This window comes from Salmo salar, unplaced genomic scaffold (assembly GCF_905237065.1).
Source record: "Salmo salar unplaced genomic scaffold, Ssal_v3.1, whole genome shotgun sequence".
Taxonomy (NCBI): domain Eukaryota; kingdom Metazoa; phylum Chordata; class Actinopteri; order Salmoniformes; family Salmonidae; genus Salmo; species Salmo salar.
The window spans coordinates 238,322-256,571 of record NW_025548689.1 but is presented as its reverse complement, the minus strand read 5'-3'; the positions used below and the strand labels follow the sequence as shown (position 1 = coordinate 256,571).

At 34.7% G+C, this 18,250-nt stretch overlaps 1 protein-coding gene across 1 annotated transcript in view; it reads left to right on the top strand.

Moving 5' to 3' along the window:
- LOC106595859 (unconventional myosin-XV) overlaps positions 1 to 18,250 on the top strand; it is a gene marked incomplete at its 5' end in the record, with an annotated part of 220,734 nt that overhangs the window by 13,902 nt on the left and 188,582 nt on the right. The window contains one exon of the mRNA XM_045712658.1: positions 8,621 to 8,775. Coding sequence (XP_045568614.1) covers positions 8,621 to 8,775 — 155 coding nt within the window. The remainder of the gene's footprint in view (positions 1 to 8,620; positions 8,776 to 18,250) is intronic.

Sequence of the window (18,250 nt, the reverse complement as noted above, 5' to 3'; positions counted from 1 at the left end):
GGGGTTAAAGGTTAGGGGTTAGGGGCTAGGGGTTAGGGGCTAGGGGTTAGGGGCTAGGGGTTGGGGTTAGGGGCTAGGGGTTAGGGGCTAGGGGTTAAAGGTTAGGGGTTAAAGGTTAGGGGCTAGGGGTTAGGGGTTAGGGGCTAGTGGTTAGGGGTTAAAGGTTAGGGGCTAGGGGTTAGGGGTTAGGGGCTAGGGGCTAGGGGTTAGGGGTTAGGTTTAGGGGTTAAAGGTTAGGGGCTAGGGGTTAGGGGTTAGGGGCTAGGGGTTATGGGTTGGGGTTAAAGGTTAGGGGTTAGGGGTTAAAGGTTAGGGGTTAGGGGTTAGGGGCTAGGGGTTAGGCGTTAGGGGTTATGGGGTAGGGGTTAAAGGTTAGGGGTTAGGGGCTAGGGGTTAGGGGCTAGGGGTTAGGGGTTAGAGGTTAGGGGCTAGGGGTTAGGGGTTAGGGGTTAGGGGCTAGGGGTTAGGGGTTAAAGGTTAGGGGTTAGGGGCTAGGGGTTAGGGGCTAGGGGTTAGGGGTTAGAACTACGACCAGGTTGGACAGTAAGTTATAGATCTGTTAATTCACAGTAAGAACAAGGTTGGAGGTGTTAAAGGTTAGGGGTTAAAGGTTAGGGGTTAGGGGCTAGGGGTTAGGGGTTAGGGGTTAAAGGTTAGGGGTTAGAACTAGTCAGGTAATGGTGTTATTATACTAAACCAGACAATAGATGATCTGTTTACCTGGTCAGGTAATGGTGTTATTATACTAAACCAGACAGTAGTTTACCTGGTCAGGTAATGGTGTTATTATACTAAACCAGACAGTAGTTTACCTGGTCAGGTAATGGTGTTATTATACTAAACCAGACAGTAGTTTACCTGGTCAGGTAATGGTGTTATTAAACTAAACCAGACAGTAGTTTACCTGGTCAGGTAATGGTGTTATTATAGTAAACCAGACAATAGATGATCTGTTTACCTGGTCAGGTAATGGTGTTATTATACTAAACCAGACAGTAGTTTACCTGGTCAGGTAATGGTGTTATTATACTAAACCAGACAATAGATGATCTGTTTACCTGGTCAGGTAATGGTGTTATATACTAAACCAGACAGTAGTTTACCTGGTCAGGTAATGGTGTTATTATACTAAACCAGACAATAGTTTACCTGGTCAGGTAATGGTGTTATTAAACTAAACCAGACAATAGATGATCTGTTTACCTGGTCAGGTAATGGTGTTATTATACTAAACCAGACAGTAGTTTACCTGGTCAGGTAATGGTGTTATTAAACTAAACCAGACAATAGATGATCTGTTTACCTGGTCAGGTAATGGTGTTATTATACTAAACCAGACAGTAGTTTACCTGGTCAGGTAATGGTGTTATTATACTAAACCAGACAGTAGTTTACCTGGTCAGGTAATGGTGTTATTAAACTAAACCAGACAGTAGTTTACCTGGTCAGGTAATGGTGTTATTATACTAAACCAGACAATAGTTTACCTGGTCAGGTAATGGTGTTATTAAACTAAACCAGACAATAGATGATCTGTTTACCTGGTCAGGTAATGGTGTTATTATACTAAACCAGACAGTAGTTTACCTGGTCAGGTAATGGTGTTATTAAACTAAACCAGACAATAGATGATCTGTTTACCTGGTCAGGTAATGGTGTTATTATACTAAACCAGACAGTAGTTTACCTGGTCAGGTAATGGTGTTATTATACTAAACCAGACAGTAGTTTACCTGGTCAGGTAATGGTGTTATTAAACTAAACCAGACAGTAGTTTACCTGGTCAGGTAATGGTGTTATTAAACTAAACCAGACAGTAGTTTAACTGGTCAGGTAATGGTGTTATTATACTAAACCAGACAATAGATGATCTGTTTACCTGGTCAGGTAATGGTGTTATTATACTAAACCAGACAGTAGTTTACCTGGTCAGGTAATGGTGTTATTAAACTAAACCAGACAGTAGTTTACCTGGTCAGGTAATGGTGTTATTATACTAAACCAGACAGTAGTTTACCTGGTCAGGTAATGGTGTTATTATACTAAACCAGACAGTAGTTTACCTGGTCAGGTAATGGTGTTATTATACTAAACCAGACAGTAGTTTACCTGGTCAGGTAATGGTGTTATTAAACTAAACCAGACAGTAGTTTACCTGGTCAGGTAATGGTGTTATATACTAAACCAGACAGTAGTTTACCTGGTCAGGTAATGGTGTTATTATACTAAACCAGACAATAGATGATCTGTTTACCTGGTCAGGTAATGGTGTTATTATACTAAACCAGACAGTAGTTTACCTGGTCAGGTAATGGTGTTATTATACTAAACCAGACAGTAGTTTACCTGGTCAGGTAATGGTGTTATTATACTAAACCAGACAGTAGTTTACCTGGTCAGGTAATGGTGTTATTATACTAAACCAGACAGTAGTTTACCTGGTCAGGTAATGGTGTTATTAAACTAAACCAGACAGTAGGTTTACCTGGTCAGGTAATGGTGTTATTAAACTAAACCAGACAATAGATTCTGTTTACCTGGTCAGGTAATGGTGTTATTAAACTAAACCAGACAGTAGTTTACCTGGTCAGGTAATGGTGTTATTAAACTAAACCAGACAGTAGTTTACCTGGTCAGGTAATGGTGTTATTATACTAAACCAGACAGTAGTTGATCTGTTTACCTGGTCAGGTAATGGTGTTATTATACTAAACCAGACAGTAGTTTACCTGGTCAGGTAATGGTGTTATTATACTAAACCAGACAGTAGATGATCTGTTTACCTGGTCAGGTAATGGTGTTATTATACTAAACCAGACAGTAGTTTACCTGGTCAGGTAATGGTGTTATTATACTAAACCAGACAGTAGTTTACCTGGTCAGGTAATGGTGTTATTATACTAAACCAGACAGTAGTTTACCTGGTCAGGTAATGGTGTTATTAAACTAAACCAGACAGTAGTTTACCTGGTCAGGTAATGGTGTTATTATACTAAACCAGACAGTAGTTTACCTGGTCAGGTAATGGTGTTATTATACTAAACCAGACAATAGACTGTTTACCTGGTCAGGTAATGGTGTTATTATACTAAACCAGACAATAGTTGATCTGTTTACCTGGTCAGGTAATGGTGTTATTAAACTAAACCAGACAATAGATGATCTGTTTACCTGGTCAGGTAATGGTGTTATTATACTAAACCAGACAGTAGTTTACCTGGTCAGGTAATGGTGTTATTATACTAAACCAGACAGTAGTTTACCTGGTCAGGTAATGGTGTTATTATACTAAACCAGACAGTAGTTTACCTGGTCAGGTAATGGTGTTATTATACTAAACCAGACAATAGATGATCTGTTTACCTGGTCAGGTAATGGTGTTATTATACTAAACCAGACAATAGTTGATCTGTTTACCTGGTCAGGTAATGGTGTTATTAAACTAAACCAGACAATAGATGATCTGTTTACCTGGTCAGGTAATGGTGTTATTATACTAAACCAGACAGTAGTTTACCTGGTCAGGTAATGGTGTTATTAAACTAAACCAGACAGTAGTTTACCTGGTCAGGTAATGGTGTTATTATACTAAACCAGACAATAGATGATCTGTTTACCTGGTCAGGTAATGGTGTTATTATACTAAACCAGACAGTAGTTTACCTGGTCAGGTAATGGTGTTATTAAACTAAACCAGACAGTAGTTTACCTGGTCAGGTAATGGTGTTATTATACTAAACCAGACAGTAGTTTACCTGGTCAGGTAATGGTGTTATTAAACTAAACCAGACAATAGTTTACCTGGTCAGGTAATGGTGTTATTAAACTAAACCAGACAGTAGTTTACCTGGTCAGGTAATGGTGTTATTAAACTAAACCAGACAGTAGTTTACCTGGTCAGGTAATGGTGTTATTAAACTAAACCAGACAGTAGTTTACCTGGTCAGGTAATGGTGTTATTATACTAAACCAGACAGTAGTTTACCTGGTCAGGTAATGGTGTTATTATACTAAACCAGACAGTAGTTGATCTGTTTACCTGGTCAGGTAATGGTGTTATTAAACTAAACCAGACAGTAGTTTACCTGGTCAGGTAATGGTGTTATTATACTAAACCAGACAGTAGTTTACCTGGTCAGGTAATGGTGTTATTAAACTAAACCAGACAGTAGTTTACCTGGTCAGGTAATGGTGTTATTATACTAAACCAGACAGTAGTTTACCTGGTCAGGTAATGGTGTTATTATACTAAACCAGACAGTAGTTTACCTGGTCAGGTAATGGTGTCATTATACTAAACCAGACAGTAGTTTACCTGGTCAGGTAATGGTGTTATTATACTAAACCAGACAGTAGTTTACCTGGTCAGGTAATGGTGTTATTATACTAAACCAGACAGTAGTTTACCTGGTCAGGTAATGGTGTTATTAAACTAAACCAGACAGTAGTTTACCTGGTCAGGTAATGGTGTTATTAAACTAAACCAGACAGTAGTTTACCTGGTCAGGTAATGGTGTTATTAAACTAAACCAGACAGTAGTTTACTTGGTCAGGTAATGGTGTTATTATACTAAACCAGACAGTAGTTTACCTGGTCAGGTAATGGTGTTATTAAACTAAACCAGACAGTAGTTGATCTGTTTACCTGGTCAGGTAATGGTGTTATTAAACTAAACCAGACAGTAGTTTACCTGGTCAGGTAATGGTGTTATTATACTAAACCAGACAGTAGTTTACCTGGTCAGGTAATGGTGTTATTATACTAAACCAGACAGTAGTTTACCTGGTCAGGTAATGGTGTTATTATACTAAACCAGACAATAGATGATCTGTTTACCTGGTCAGGTAATGGTGTTATTATACTAAACCAGACAATAGTTGATCTGTTTACCTGGTCAGGTAATGGTGTTATTAAACTAAACCAGACAATAGATGATCTGTTTACCTGGTCAGGTAATGGTGTTATTATACTAAACCAGACAGTAGTTTACCTGGTCAGGTAATGGTGTTATTAAACTAAACCAGACAGTAGTTTACCTGGTCAGGTAATGGTGTTATTATACTAAACCAGACAATAGTTTACCTGGTCAGGTAATGGTGTTATTATACTAAACCAGACAGTAGTTTACCTGGTCAGGTAATGGTGTTATTATACTAAACCAGACAGTAGTTTACCTGGTCAGGTAATGGTGTTATTAAACTAAACCAGACAATAGTTTACCTGGTCAGGTAATGGTGTTATTAAACTAAACCAGACAGTAGTTTACCTGGTCAGGTAATGGTGTTATTAAACTAAACCAGACAGTAGTTTACCTGGTCAGGTAATGGTGTTATTATACTAAACCAGACAATAGTTTACCTGGTCAGGTAATGGTGTTATTAAACTAAACCAGACAGTAGTTTACCTGGTCAGGTAATGGTGTTATTAAACTAAACCAGACAATAGTTTACCTGGTCAGGTAATGGTGTTATTAAACTAAACCAGACAGTAGTTTACCTGGTCAGGTAATGGTGTTATTATACTAAACCAGACAGTAGATGATCTGTTTACCTGGTCAGGTAATGGTGTTATTATACTAAACCAGACAGTAGTTTACCTGGTCAGGTAATGGTGTTATTAAACTAAACCAGACAGTAGTTTACCTGGTCAGGTAATGGTGTTATTATACTAAACCAGACAGTAGTTTACCTGGTCAGGTAATGGTGTTATTAAACTAAACCAGACAATAGATGATCTGTTTACCTGGTCAGGTAATGGTGTTATTAAACTAAACCAGACAGTAGTTTACCTGGTCAGGTAATGGTGTTATTATACTAAACCAGACAGTAGTTTACCTGGTCAGGTAATGGTGTTATTATACTAAACCAGACAGTAGTTTACCTGGTCAGGTAATGGTGTTATTATACTAAACCAGACAATAGATGATCTGTTTACCTGGTCAGGTAATGGTGTTATTATACTAAACCAGACAATAGATGATCTGTTTACCTGGTCAGGTATTGGTGTTATTAAACTAAACCAGACAGTAGTTTACCTGGTCAGGTAATGGTGTTATTATACTAAACCAGACAGTAGTTTACCTGGTCAGGTAATGGTGTTATTATACTAAACCAGACAGTAGTTTACCTGGTCAGGTAATGGTGTTATTATACTAAACCAGACAGTAGTTTACCTGGTCAGGTAATGGTGTTATTATACTAAACCAGACAGTAGTTTACCTGGTCAGGTAATGGTGTTATTATACTAAACCAGACAGTAGTTTACCTGGTCAGGTAATGGTGTTATTATACTAAACCAGACAATAGTTTACCTGGTCAGGTAATGGTGTTATTATACTAAACCAGACAATAGATGATCTGTTTACCTGGTCAGGTAATGGTGTTATTATACTAAACCAGACAGTAGTTTACCTGGTCAGGTAATGGTGTTATTATACTAAACCAGACAGTAGTTGATCTGTTTACCTGGTCAGGTAATGGTGTTATTGTACTAAAGACAATACTTCAGACATCACCCTCCAGGGGGCAGTAAATCACCAACCTTGTATTTATACCCGTTCAGACATCACCCTCCAGGTGGCAGTAAATCACCAACCTTGTATTTATACCCGTTCAGACATCACCCTCCAGGGGGCAGTAAATCACCAACCTTGTATTTATACCCGTTCAGACATCACCCTCCAGGGGGCAGTAAATCACCAACCTTGTATTTATACCTGTTCAGACATCACCCTCCAGGGGGCAGTAAATCACCAACCTTGTATTTATACCCGTTCAGACATCACCCTCCAGGGGGCAGTAAATCACCAACCTTGTATTTATACCCGTTCAGACATCACCCTCCAGGGGGCAGTAAATCACCAACCTTGTATTTATACCTGTTCAGACATCACCCTCCAGGGGGCAGTAAATCACCAACCTTGTTTTTATACCTGTTCAGACATCACCCTCCAGGGGGGCAGTAAATCACCAACCTTGTCGTTATACCCGTTCAGACATCACCCTCCAGGGGGCAGTAAATCACCAACCTTGTATTTATACCCGTTCAGACATCACCCTCCAGGGGGCAGTAAATCACCAACCTTGTATTTATACCTGTTCAGACATCACCCTCCAGGGGGCAGTAAATCACCAACCTTGTCGTTATACCCGTTCAGACATCACCCTCCAGGGGGCAGTAAATCACCAACCTTGTATTTATACCCGTTCAGACATCACCCTCCAGGGGGGCAGTAAATCACCAACCTTGTATTTATACCTGTTCAGACATCACCCTCCAGGGGGCAGTAAATCACCAACCTTGTATTTATACCTGTTCAGACATCACCCTCCAGGTGGCAGTAAATCACCAACCTTGTATTTATACCCGTTCAGACATCACCCTCCAGGGGGCAGTAAATCACCAACCTTGTATTTATACCCGTTCAGACATCACCCTCCAGGGGGCAGTAAATCACCAACCTTGTATTTATACCCGTTCAGACATCACCCTCCAGGGGGCAGTAAATCACCAACCTTGTCGTTATACCCGTTCAGACATCACCCTCCAGGGGGCAGTAAATCACCAACCTTGTATTTATACCCGTTCAGACATCACCCTCCAGGGGGCAGTAAATCACCAACCTTGTATTTATACCTGTTCAGACATCACCCTCCAGGGGGCAGTAAATCACCAACCTTGTTTTTATACCTGTTCAGACATCACCCTCCAGGGGGGAGTAAATCACCAACCTTGTTTTTATACCTGTTCAGACATCACCCTCCAGGGGGCAGTAAATCACCAACCTTGTATTTATACCTGTTCAGACATCACCCTCCAGGGGGCAGTAAATCACCAACCTTGTCTTTATACCTGTTCAGACATCACCCTCCAGGGGGCAGTAAATCACCAACCTTGTATTTATACCCGTTCAGACATCACCCTCCAGGGGGCAGTAAATCACCAGCCTTGTATTTATACCTGTTCAGACATCACCCTCCAGGGGGCAGTAAATCACCAACCTTGTATTTATACCCGTTCAGACATCACCCTCCAGGGGGCAGTAAATCACCAACCTTGTATTTATACCCGTTCAGACATCACCCTCCAGGGGGCAGTAAATCACCAACCTTGTATTTATACCCATTCAGACATCACCCTCCAGGGGGCAGTAAATCACCAACCTTGTATTTATACCCGTTCAGACATCACCCTCCAGGTGGCAGTAAATCACCAACCTTGTCGTTATACCCGTTCAGACATCACCCTCCAGGGGGCAGTAAATCACCAACCTTGTTTTTATACCCGTTCAGACATCACCCTCCAGGGGGCAGTAAATCACCAACCTTGTATTTATACCCGTTCAGACATCACCCTCCAGGGGGCAGTAAATCACCAACCTTGTTTTTATACCCGTTCAGACATCACCCTCCAGGGGGCAGTAAATCACCAACCTTGTATTTATACCCGTTCAGACATCACCCTCTCAGTTTGTTTACCAACATCATAGTAGTAGTAGAAGAAAATTGACTACTTCTAAATGGAGATGTGGCCTCAATGGTGCTGCCCATGCTCTCACAGACGTCACAATGGGGGGGGGGCAGATGCAATGTCTATCTGAGTCTATGGTGTGTTCTCCAGATGGTGGCCAACCTCTTCCTGGTTCACGCGGAGGTCGTAGGTCAGCATAGAGGTCGTGTGAGTAAGAGCGGCACGGTGAGAGGGAGACATCAGCCCCCAACTGTCTCCACCAAGTTCACCCTGTCACTGCTGGAACTGGTGGACAAGATGGAGAGGTGTTATTATTATTATTAATATTATTAAAGGGAGGAGGAGAGGTGTTATTATTACTATTAATATTAAAGGGAGGAGGAGAGGTGTTATTATTATTATTATTATTATTAAAGGGAGGAGGAGAGGTGTTATTATTATTATTAAAGGGAGGAGGAGAGGTGTTATTATTATTATTAATATTAAAGGGAGGAGGAGAGGTGTTATTATTATTATTATTATAAGGGAGGAGGAGAGGTGTTATTATTATTAAAGGGAGGAGGAGAGGTGTTATTATTATTATTAAAGGGAGGAGGAGAGGTGTTATTATTATTATTAATATTAAAGGGAGGAGGAGAGGTGTTATTATTATTATTATTAAAGGGAGGAGGAGAGGTGTTATTATTATTACTATTATTATTAAAGGGAGGAGGAGAGGTGTTATTATTACTAATATTATTAAAGGGAGGAGGAGAGGTGTTATTATTATTATTACTATTATTAAAGGGAGGAGGAGAGGTGTTATTATTACTATTATTATTAAAGGGATGAGGAGAGGTGTTATTATTATTATTATTATTATTAAAGGGAGGAGGAGAGGTGTTATTATTATTATTAAAGGGAGGAGGAGAGGTGTTATTATTATTATTATTATTATTAAAGGGAGGAGGAGAGGTGTTATTATTATTATTATTAAAGGGAGGAGGAGAGGTGTTATTATTATTAAAGGGAGGAGGAGAGGTGTTATTATTATTATTATTATTAAAGGGAGGAGGAGAGGTGTTATTATTATTACTATTATTATTAAAGGGAGGAGGAGAGGTGTTATTATTATTATTATTAATATTAAAGGGAGGAGGAGAGGTGTTATTATTATTACTATTATTATTAAAGGGAGGAGGAGAGGTGTTATTACTATTATTATTAAAGGGAGGAGGAGAGGTGTTATTATTATTACTATTATTATTAAAGGGAGGAGGAGAGGTGTTATTATTACTATTATTATTAAAGGGAGGAGGAGAGGTGTTATTATTATTACTATTATTATTAAAGGGATGAGGAGAGGTGTTATTATTATTATTATTATTAAAGGGAGGAGGAGAGGTGTTATTATTATTATTAAAGGGAGGAGGAGAGGTGTTATTATTATTATTATTATTAAAGGGAGGAGGAGAGGTGTTATTATTATTACTATTATTATTAAAGGGAGGAGGAGAGGTGTTATTATTATTATTATTAAAGGGAGGAGGAGAGGTGTTATTATTATTACTATTATTATTAAAGGGAGGAGGAGAGGTGTTATTATTATTATTATTAAAGGGAGGAGGAGAGGTGTTATTATTATTAAAGGGAGGAGGAGAGGTGTTATTATTATTAAAGGGAGGAGGAGAGGTGTTATTATTATTATTATTATTATTAAAGGGAGGAGGAGAGGTGTTATTATTATTATTATTAAAGGGAGGAGGAGAGGTGTTATTATTATTATTATTATTATTAAAGGGAGGAGGAGAGGTGTTATTATTATTACTATTATTATTAAAGGGAGGAGGAGAGGTGTTATTATTATTATTATTATTATTAAAGGGAGGAGGAGAGGTGTTATTACTATTATTATTAAAGGGAGGAGGAGAGGTGTTATTATTATTACTATTATTATTAAAGGGAGGAGGAGAGGTGTTATTATTATTATTATTATTAAAGGGAGGAGGAGAGGTGTTATTATTATTACTATTATTATTAAAGGAGGAGGAGAGGTGTTATTATTATTATTATTATTAAAGGGAGGAGGAGAGGTGTTATTATTATTATTATTATTATTAAAGGGAGGAGGAGAGGTGTTATTATTATTATTATTAAAGGGAGGAGGAGAGGTGTTATTATTATTACTATTATTATTAAAGGGAGGAGGAGAGGTGTTATTACTATTATTATTATTAAAGGGAGGAGGAGAGGTGTTATTATTATTATTATTATTAAAGGGAGGAGGAGAGGTGTTATTATTATTATTATTAAAGGGAGGAGGAGAGGTGTTATTATTATTATTATTATTAAAGGGAGGAGGAGAGGTGTTATTATTATTATTATTATTAAAGGGAGGAGGAGAGGTGTTATTATTATTATTATTATTAAAGGGAGGAGGAGAGGTGTTATTATTATTATTATTAAAGGGAGGAGGAGAGGTGTTATTATTATTATTATTATTAAAGGAGGAGGAGAGGTGTTATTATTATTATTATTATTAAAGGGAGGAGGAGAGGTGTTATTATTATTACTATTATTATTAAAGGGAGGAGGAGAGGTGTTATTATTATTATTATTATTAAAGGGAGGAGGAGAGGTGTTATTATTATTATTATTATTAAAGGGAGGAGGAGAGGTGTTATTATTATTATTATTATTAAAGGAGGAGGAGAGGTGTTATTATTATTATTATTAAAGGGAGGAGGAGAGGTGTTATTATTATTACTATTATTATTAAAGGGAGGAGGAGAGGTGTTATTATTATTACTATTATTATTAAAGGGAGGAGGAGAGGTGTTATTATTATTATTATTAAAGGGAGGAGGAGAGGTGTTATTATTATTATTATTATTAAAGGGAGGAGGAGAGGTGTTATTATTATTATTAAAGGGAGGAGGAGAGGTGTTATTATTATTACTATTATTAAAGGGAGGAGGAGAGGTGTTATTATTATTACTATTATTAAAGGGAGGAGGAGAGGTGTTATTATTATTATTATTATTAAAGGGAGGAGGAGAGGTGTTATTATTATTATTATTATTAAAGGGAGGAGGAGAGGTGTTATTATTATTATTAAAGGGAGGAGGAGAGGTGTTATTATTATTATTATTATTAAAGGGAGGAGGAGAGGTGTTATTATTATTATTAAAGGGAGGAGGAGAGGTGTTATTATTATTATTATTATAAGGGAGGAGGAGAGGTGTTGTTATTATTATTATTATTAAAGGGAGGAGGAGAGGTGTTATTATTATTATTATTATTAAAGGGAGGAGGAGAGGTGTTATTATTATTATTATTATTAAAGGGAGGAGGAGAGGTGTTATTATTATTATTATTATTAAAGGGAGGAGGAGAGGTGTTATTATTATTATTAATATTAAAGGGAGGAGGAGAGGTGTTATTATTACTATTATTATTAAAGGGAGGAGGAGAGGTGTTATTATTATTACTATTATTATTAAAGGGAGGAGGAGAGGTGTTATTATTATTATTAAAGGGAGGAGGAGAGGTGTTATTATTATTATTATTAAAGGGAGGAGGAGAGGTGTTATTATTATTATTATTAAGGGAGGAGGAGAGGTGTTATTATTATTACTATTATTATTAAAGGAGGAGGAGAGGTGTTATTATTATTATTATTATTAAAGGGAGGAGGAGAGGTGTTATTATTATTATTATTATTATTAAAGGGAGGAGGAGAGGTGTTATTATTATTACTATTATTATTAAAGGGAGGAGGAGAGGTGTTATTATTATTATTAAAGGGAGGAGGAGAGGTGTTATTATTATTACTATTATTATTAAAGGGAGGAGGAGAGGTGTTATTATTATTATTAAAGGGAGGAGGAGAGGTGTTATTATTATTACTATTATTATTAAAGGGAGGAGGAGAGGTGTTATTATTATTAATATTAAAGGGAGGAGGAGAGGTGTTATTATTATTATTATTATTAAAGGGAGGAGGAGAGGTGTTATTATTATTACTATTATTATTAAAGGGAGGAGGAGAGGTGTTATTATTATTACTATTAAAGGGAGGAGGAGAGGTGTTATTATTATTATTATTATTAAAGGGAGGAGGAGAGGTGTTATTATTATTATTATTATTAAAGGAGGAGGAGAGGTGTTATTATTATTACTATTATTATTAAAGGGGAGGAGGAGAGGTGTTATTATTATTACTATTATTATTAAAGGGAGGAGGAGAGGTGTTATTATTATTATTATTATTATTAAAGGGATGAGGAGAGGTGTTATTATTATTATTAAAGGGAGGAGGAGAGGTGTTATTATTATTATTAAAGGGATGAGGAGAGGTGTTATTATTATTAATTAAAGGAGGAGGAGAGGTGTTATTATTATTAAAGGGAGGAGGAGAGGTGTTATTATTATTATTATTATTATTAAAGGGAGGAGGAGAGGTGTTATTATTATTATTAAAGGGAGGAGGAGAGGTGTTATTATTATTATTATTATTAAAGGGAGGAGGAGAGGTGTTATTACTATTATTATTAAAGGGAGGAGGAGAGGTGTTATTATTATTACTATTATTATTAAAGGGAGGAGGAGAGGTGTTATTATTATTATTATTATTATTAAGGGAGGAGGAGAGGTGTTATTATTATTATTATTATTAAAGGGAGGAGGAGAGGTGTTATTATTATTACTATTATTATTAAAGGGAGGAGGAGAGGTGTTATTATTATTATTATTATTAAAGGGAGGAGGAGAGGTGTTATTATTATTACTATTATTATTAAAGGGAGGAGGAGAGGTGTTATTATTATTATTATTATTAAAGGGAGGAGGAGAGGTGTTATTATTATTACTATTATTATTAAAGGGAGGAGGAGAGGTGTTATTATTATTATTATTATTAAAGGGAGGAGGAGAGGTGTTATTATTATTATTATTATTAAAGGGAGGAGGAGAGGTGTTATTATTATTATTATTATTAAAGGGAGGAGGAGAGGTGTTATTATTATTATTATTATTAAAGGAGGAGGAGAGGTGTTATTATTATTATTAATATTATTAAAGGGAGGAGGAGAGGTGTTATTATTATTATTATTATTAAAGGAGGAGGAGAGGTGTTATTATTATTACTATTATTATTAAAGGGAGGAGGAGAGGTGTTATTATTATTATTATTATTAAAGGGAGGAGGAGAGGTGTTATTATTATTATTATTATTAAAGGGAGGAGGAGAGGTGTTATTATTATTATTATTAAAGGGAGGAGGAGAGGTGTTATTATTATTACTATTATTATTAAAGGGAGGAGGAGAGGTGTTATTATTATTATTACTATTATTAAAGGGAGGAGGAGAGGTGTTATTATTATTATTATTATTAAAGGGAGGAGGAGAGGTGTTATTATTATTATTAATATTATTAAAGGGAGGAGGAGAGGTGTTATTATTATTATTATTAAAGGGAGGAGGAGAGGTGTTATTATTATTACTATTATTATTAAAGGGAGGAGGAGAGGTGTTATTATTATTACTATTATTATTAAAGGGAGGAGGAGAGGTGTTATTATTATTATTAAAGGGAGGAGGAGAGGTGTTATTATTATTATTATTATTATTAAAGGGAGGAGGAGAGGTGTTATTATTATTATTAAAGGGAGGAGGAGAGGTGTTATTATTATTATTACTATTATTAAAGGGAGGAGGAGAGGTGTTATTATTATTACTATTATTATTATTAAAGGGAGGAGGAGAGGTGTTATTATTATTACTATTATTATTAAAGGGAGGAGGAGAGGTGTTATTATTATTAATATTAAAGGGAGGAGGAGAGGTGTTATTATTATTATTAATATTAAAGGGAGGAGAGGTGTTATTATTATTATTAATATTAAAGGGAGGAGGAGAGGTGTTATTATTATTATTAAAGGGAGGAGGAGAGGTGTTATTATTATTATTATTATTAAAGGGAGGAGGAGAGGTGTTGTTATTATTATTATTATTAAAGGGAGGAGGAGAGGTGTTATTATTATTATTATTATTATTAAAGGGAGGAGGAGAGGTGTTATTATTATTACTATTATTATTAAAGGGAGGAGGAGAGGTGTTATTATTATTATTATTATTAAAGGAGGAGGAGAGGTGTTATTATTATTATTATATTAAAGGGAGGAGGAGAGGTGTTATTATTACTATTATTATTAAAGGGAGGAGGAGAGGTGTTATTATTATTACTATTATTATTAAAGGGAGGAGGAGAGGTGTTATTATTATTATTAAAGGGAGGAGGAGAGGTGTTATTATTATTATTATTATTAAAGGGAGGAGGAGAGGTGTTATTATTATTATTAAAGGGAGGAGGAGAGGTGTTATTATTATTACTATTATTATTAAAGGGAGGAGGAGAGGTGTTATTATTATTATTAATATTATTAAAGGGAGGAGGAGAGGTGTTATTATTATTAATATTATTAAAGGGAGGAGGAGAGGTGTTATTATTATTACTATTATTATTAAAGGGAGGAGGAGAGGTGTTATTATTATTACTATTATTATTAAAGGGAGGAGGAGAGGTGTTATTATTATTATTAAAGGGAGGAGGAGAGGTGTTATTATTATTACTATTATTATTAAAGGAGGAGGAGAGGTGTTATTATTATTATTATTATTAAAGGAGGAGGAGAGGTGTTATTATTATTACTATTATTATTAAAGGGAGGAGGAGAGGTGTTATTATTATTACTATTATTATTAAAGGGAGGAGGAGAGGTGTTATTATTATTATTATTAAAGGGAGGAGGAGAGGTGTTATTATTATTATTATTATTAAAGGGAGGAGGAGAGGTGTTATTATTATTATTATTATTATTAAAGGAGGAGGAGAGGTGTTATTATTATTATTATTATTAAAGGGAGGAGGAGAGGTGTTATTATTATTATTATTATTAAAGGGATGAGGAGAGGTGTTATTATTATTATTAAAGGGAGGAGGAGAGGTGTTATTATTATTATTATTATTAAAGGGAGGAGGAGAGGTGTTATTATTATTACTATTATTATTAAAGGGAGGAGGAGAGGTGTTATTATTATTATTATTATTATTAAAGGGATGAGGAGAGGTGTTATTATTATTATTAAAGGGAGGAGGAGAGGTGTTATTATTATTACTATTATTATTAAAGGAGGAGGAGAGGTGTTATTATTATTATTATTATTATTAAAGGGATGAGGAGAGGTGTTATTATTATTATTAAAGGGAGGAGGAGAGGTGTTATTATTATTATTAAAGGGATGAGGAGAGGTGTTATTATTATTATTAAAGGGAGGAGGAGAGGTGTTATTATTATTAAAGGGAGGAGGAGAGGTGTTATTACTATTATTATTATTATTAAAGGGAGGAGGAGAGGTGTTATTATTATTAAAGGGAGGAGGAGAGGTGTTATTATTATTATTATTATTATTAAAGGGAGGAGGAGAGGTGTTATTACTATTATTATTAAAGGGAGGAGGAGAGGTGTTATTATTATTACTATTATTATTAAAGGGAGGAGGAGAGGTGTTATTATTATTATTATTATTAAAGGAGGAGGAGAGGTGTTATTATTATTATTATTATTATTAAAGGGAGGAGGAGAGGTGTTATTATTATTACTATTATTATTAAAGGGAGGAGGAGAGGTGTTATTATTATTATTATTATTATTAAAGGGAGGAGGAGAGGTGTTATTATTATTACTATTATTATTAAAGGGAGGAGGAGAGGTGTTATTATTATTATTATTAAAGGGAGGAGGAGAGGTGTTATTATTATTACTATTATTATTAAAGGGAGGAGGAGAGGTGTTATTATTATTATTATTATTAAAGGGAGGAGGAGAGGTGTTATTATTATTATTATTATTATTAAAGGGAGGAGGAGAGGTGTTATTATTATTACTATTATTATTAAAGGGAGGAGGAGAGGTGTTATTATTATTATTATTAAAGGAGGAGGAGAGGTGTTATTATTATTACTATTATTATTAAAGGGAGGAGGAGAGGTGTTATTACTATTATTATTAAAGGAGGAGGAGAGGTGTTATTATTATTATTATTATTATTAAGGGAGGAGGAGAGGTGTTATTATTATTATTATTATTATTAAAGGGAAGAGGAGAGGTGTTATTATTATTATTATTAAAGGGAGGAGGAGAGGTGTTATTATTATTACTATTATTATTAAAGGGAGGAGGAGAGGTGTTATTACTATTATTATTAAAGGAGGAGGAGAGGTGTTATTATTATTATTATTATTAAAGGGAGGAGGAGAGGTGTTATTATTATTATTATTATTATAAGGGAGGAGGAGAGGTGTTATTATTATTATTATTAAAGGGAGGAGGAGAGGTGTTATTATTATTATTATTAAAGGGAGGAGGAGAGGTGTTATTATTATTATTATTATTATTAAAGGAGGAGGAGAGGTGTTATTACTATTATTAAAGGGAGGAGGAGAGGTGTTATTATTATTACTAGTATTATTAAAGGAGGAGGAGAGGTGTTATTATTATTACTATTATTATTAAAGGGAGGAGGAGAGGTGTTATTATTATTATTATTATTAAAGGGAGGAGGAGAGGTGTTATTATTATTACTATTATTATTAAAGGTATGAGGAGAGGTGTTATTATTATTAAAGGGACGAGGAGAGGTGTTATTATTATTATTATTATTATTAAAGGGAGGAGGAGAGGTGTTATTATTATTATTAAAGGGAGGAGGAGAGGTGTTATTATTATTACTATTATTATTAAAGGGAGGAGGAGAGGTGTTATTATTATTACTATTATTATTAAAGGGAGGAGGAGAGGTGTTATTATTATTACTATTATTATTAAAGGGAGGAGGAGAGGTGTTATTATTATTATTATTAAAGGGAGGAGGAGAGGTGTTATTATTATTACTATTATTAAAGGGAGGAGGAGAGGTGTTATTATTATTATTAAAGGGAGGAGGAGAGGTGTTATTATTATTACTATTATTATTAAAGGGAGGAGGAGAGGTGTTATTATTATTATTATTAAAGGGAGGAGGAGAGGTGTTATTATTATTATTATTAATATTAAAGGGAGGAGGAGAGGTGTTATTATTAATATTATTATTAAAGGGAGGAGGAGAGGTGTTATTATTATTACTATTATTATTAAAGGGAGGAGGAGAGGTGTTATTATTACTATTATTATTATTAAAGGGAGGAGGAGAGGTGTTATTAATATTAAAGGGAGGAGGAGAGGTGTTATTATTATTATTATTATTATTAAAGGGAGGAGGAGAGGTGTTATTATTATTAAAGGGAGGAGAGGTGTTATTATTAGTATTAATATAAAGGGAGGAGGAGAGGTGTTATTATTATTATTATTATTAATATTAAAGGGAGGAGGAGAGGTGTTATTATTATTATTAATATTAAAGGGAGGAGAGGTGTTATTATTATTATTATTATTAAAGGGAGGAGGAGAGGTGTTGTTATTATTATTATTATTAAAGGGAGGAGGAGAGGTGTTATTATTATTAAAGGGAGGAGGAGAGGTGTTATTATTATTATTAATATTATTAAAGGGAGGAGGAGAGGTGTTATTATTATTATTATTAAAGGGAGGAGGAGAGGTGTTATTATTATTATTATTATTAAAGGGAGGAGGAGAGGTGTTATTATTATTATTATTATTATTAAAGGGAGGAGGAGAGGTGTTATTATTATTATTATTAAAGGGAGGAGGAGAGGTGTTATTATTATTAAAGGGAGGAGG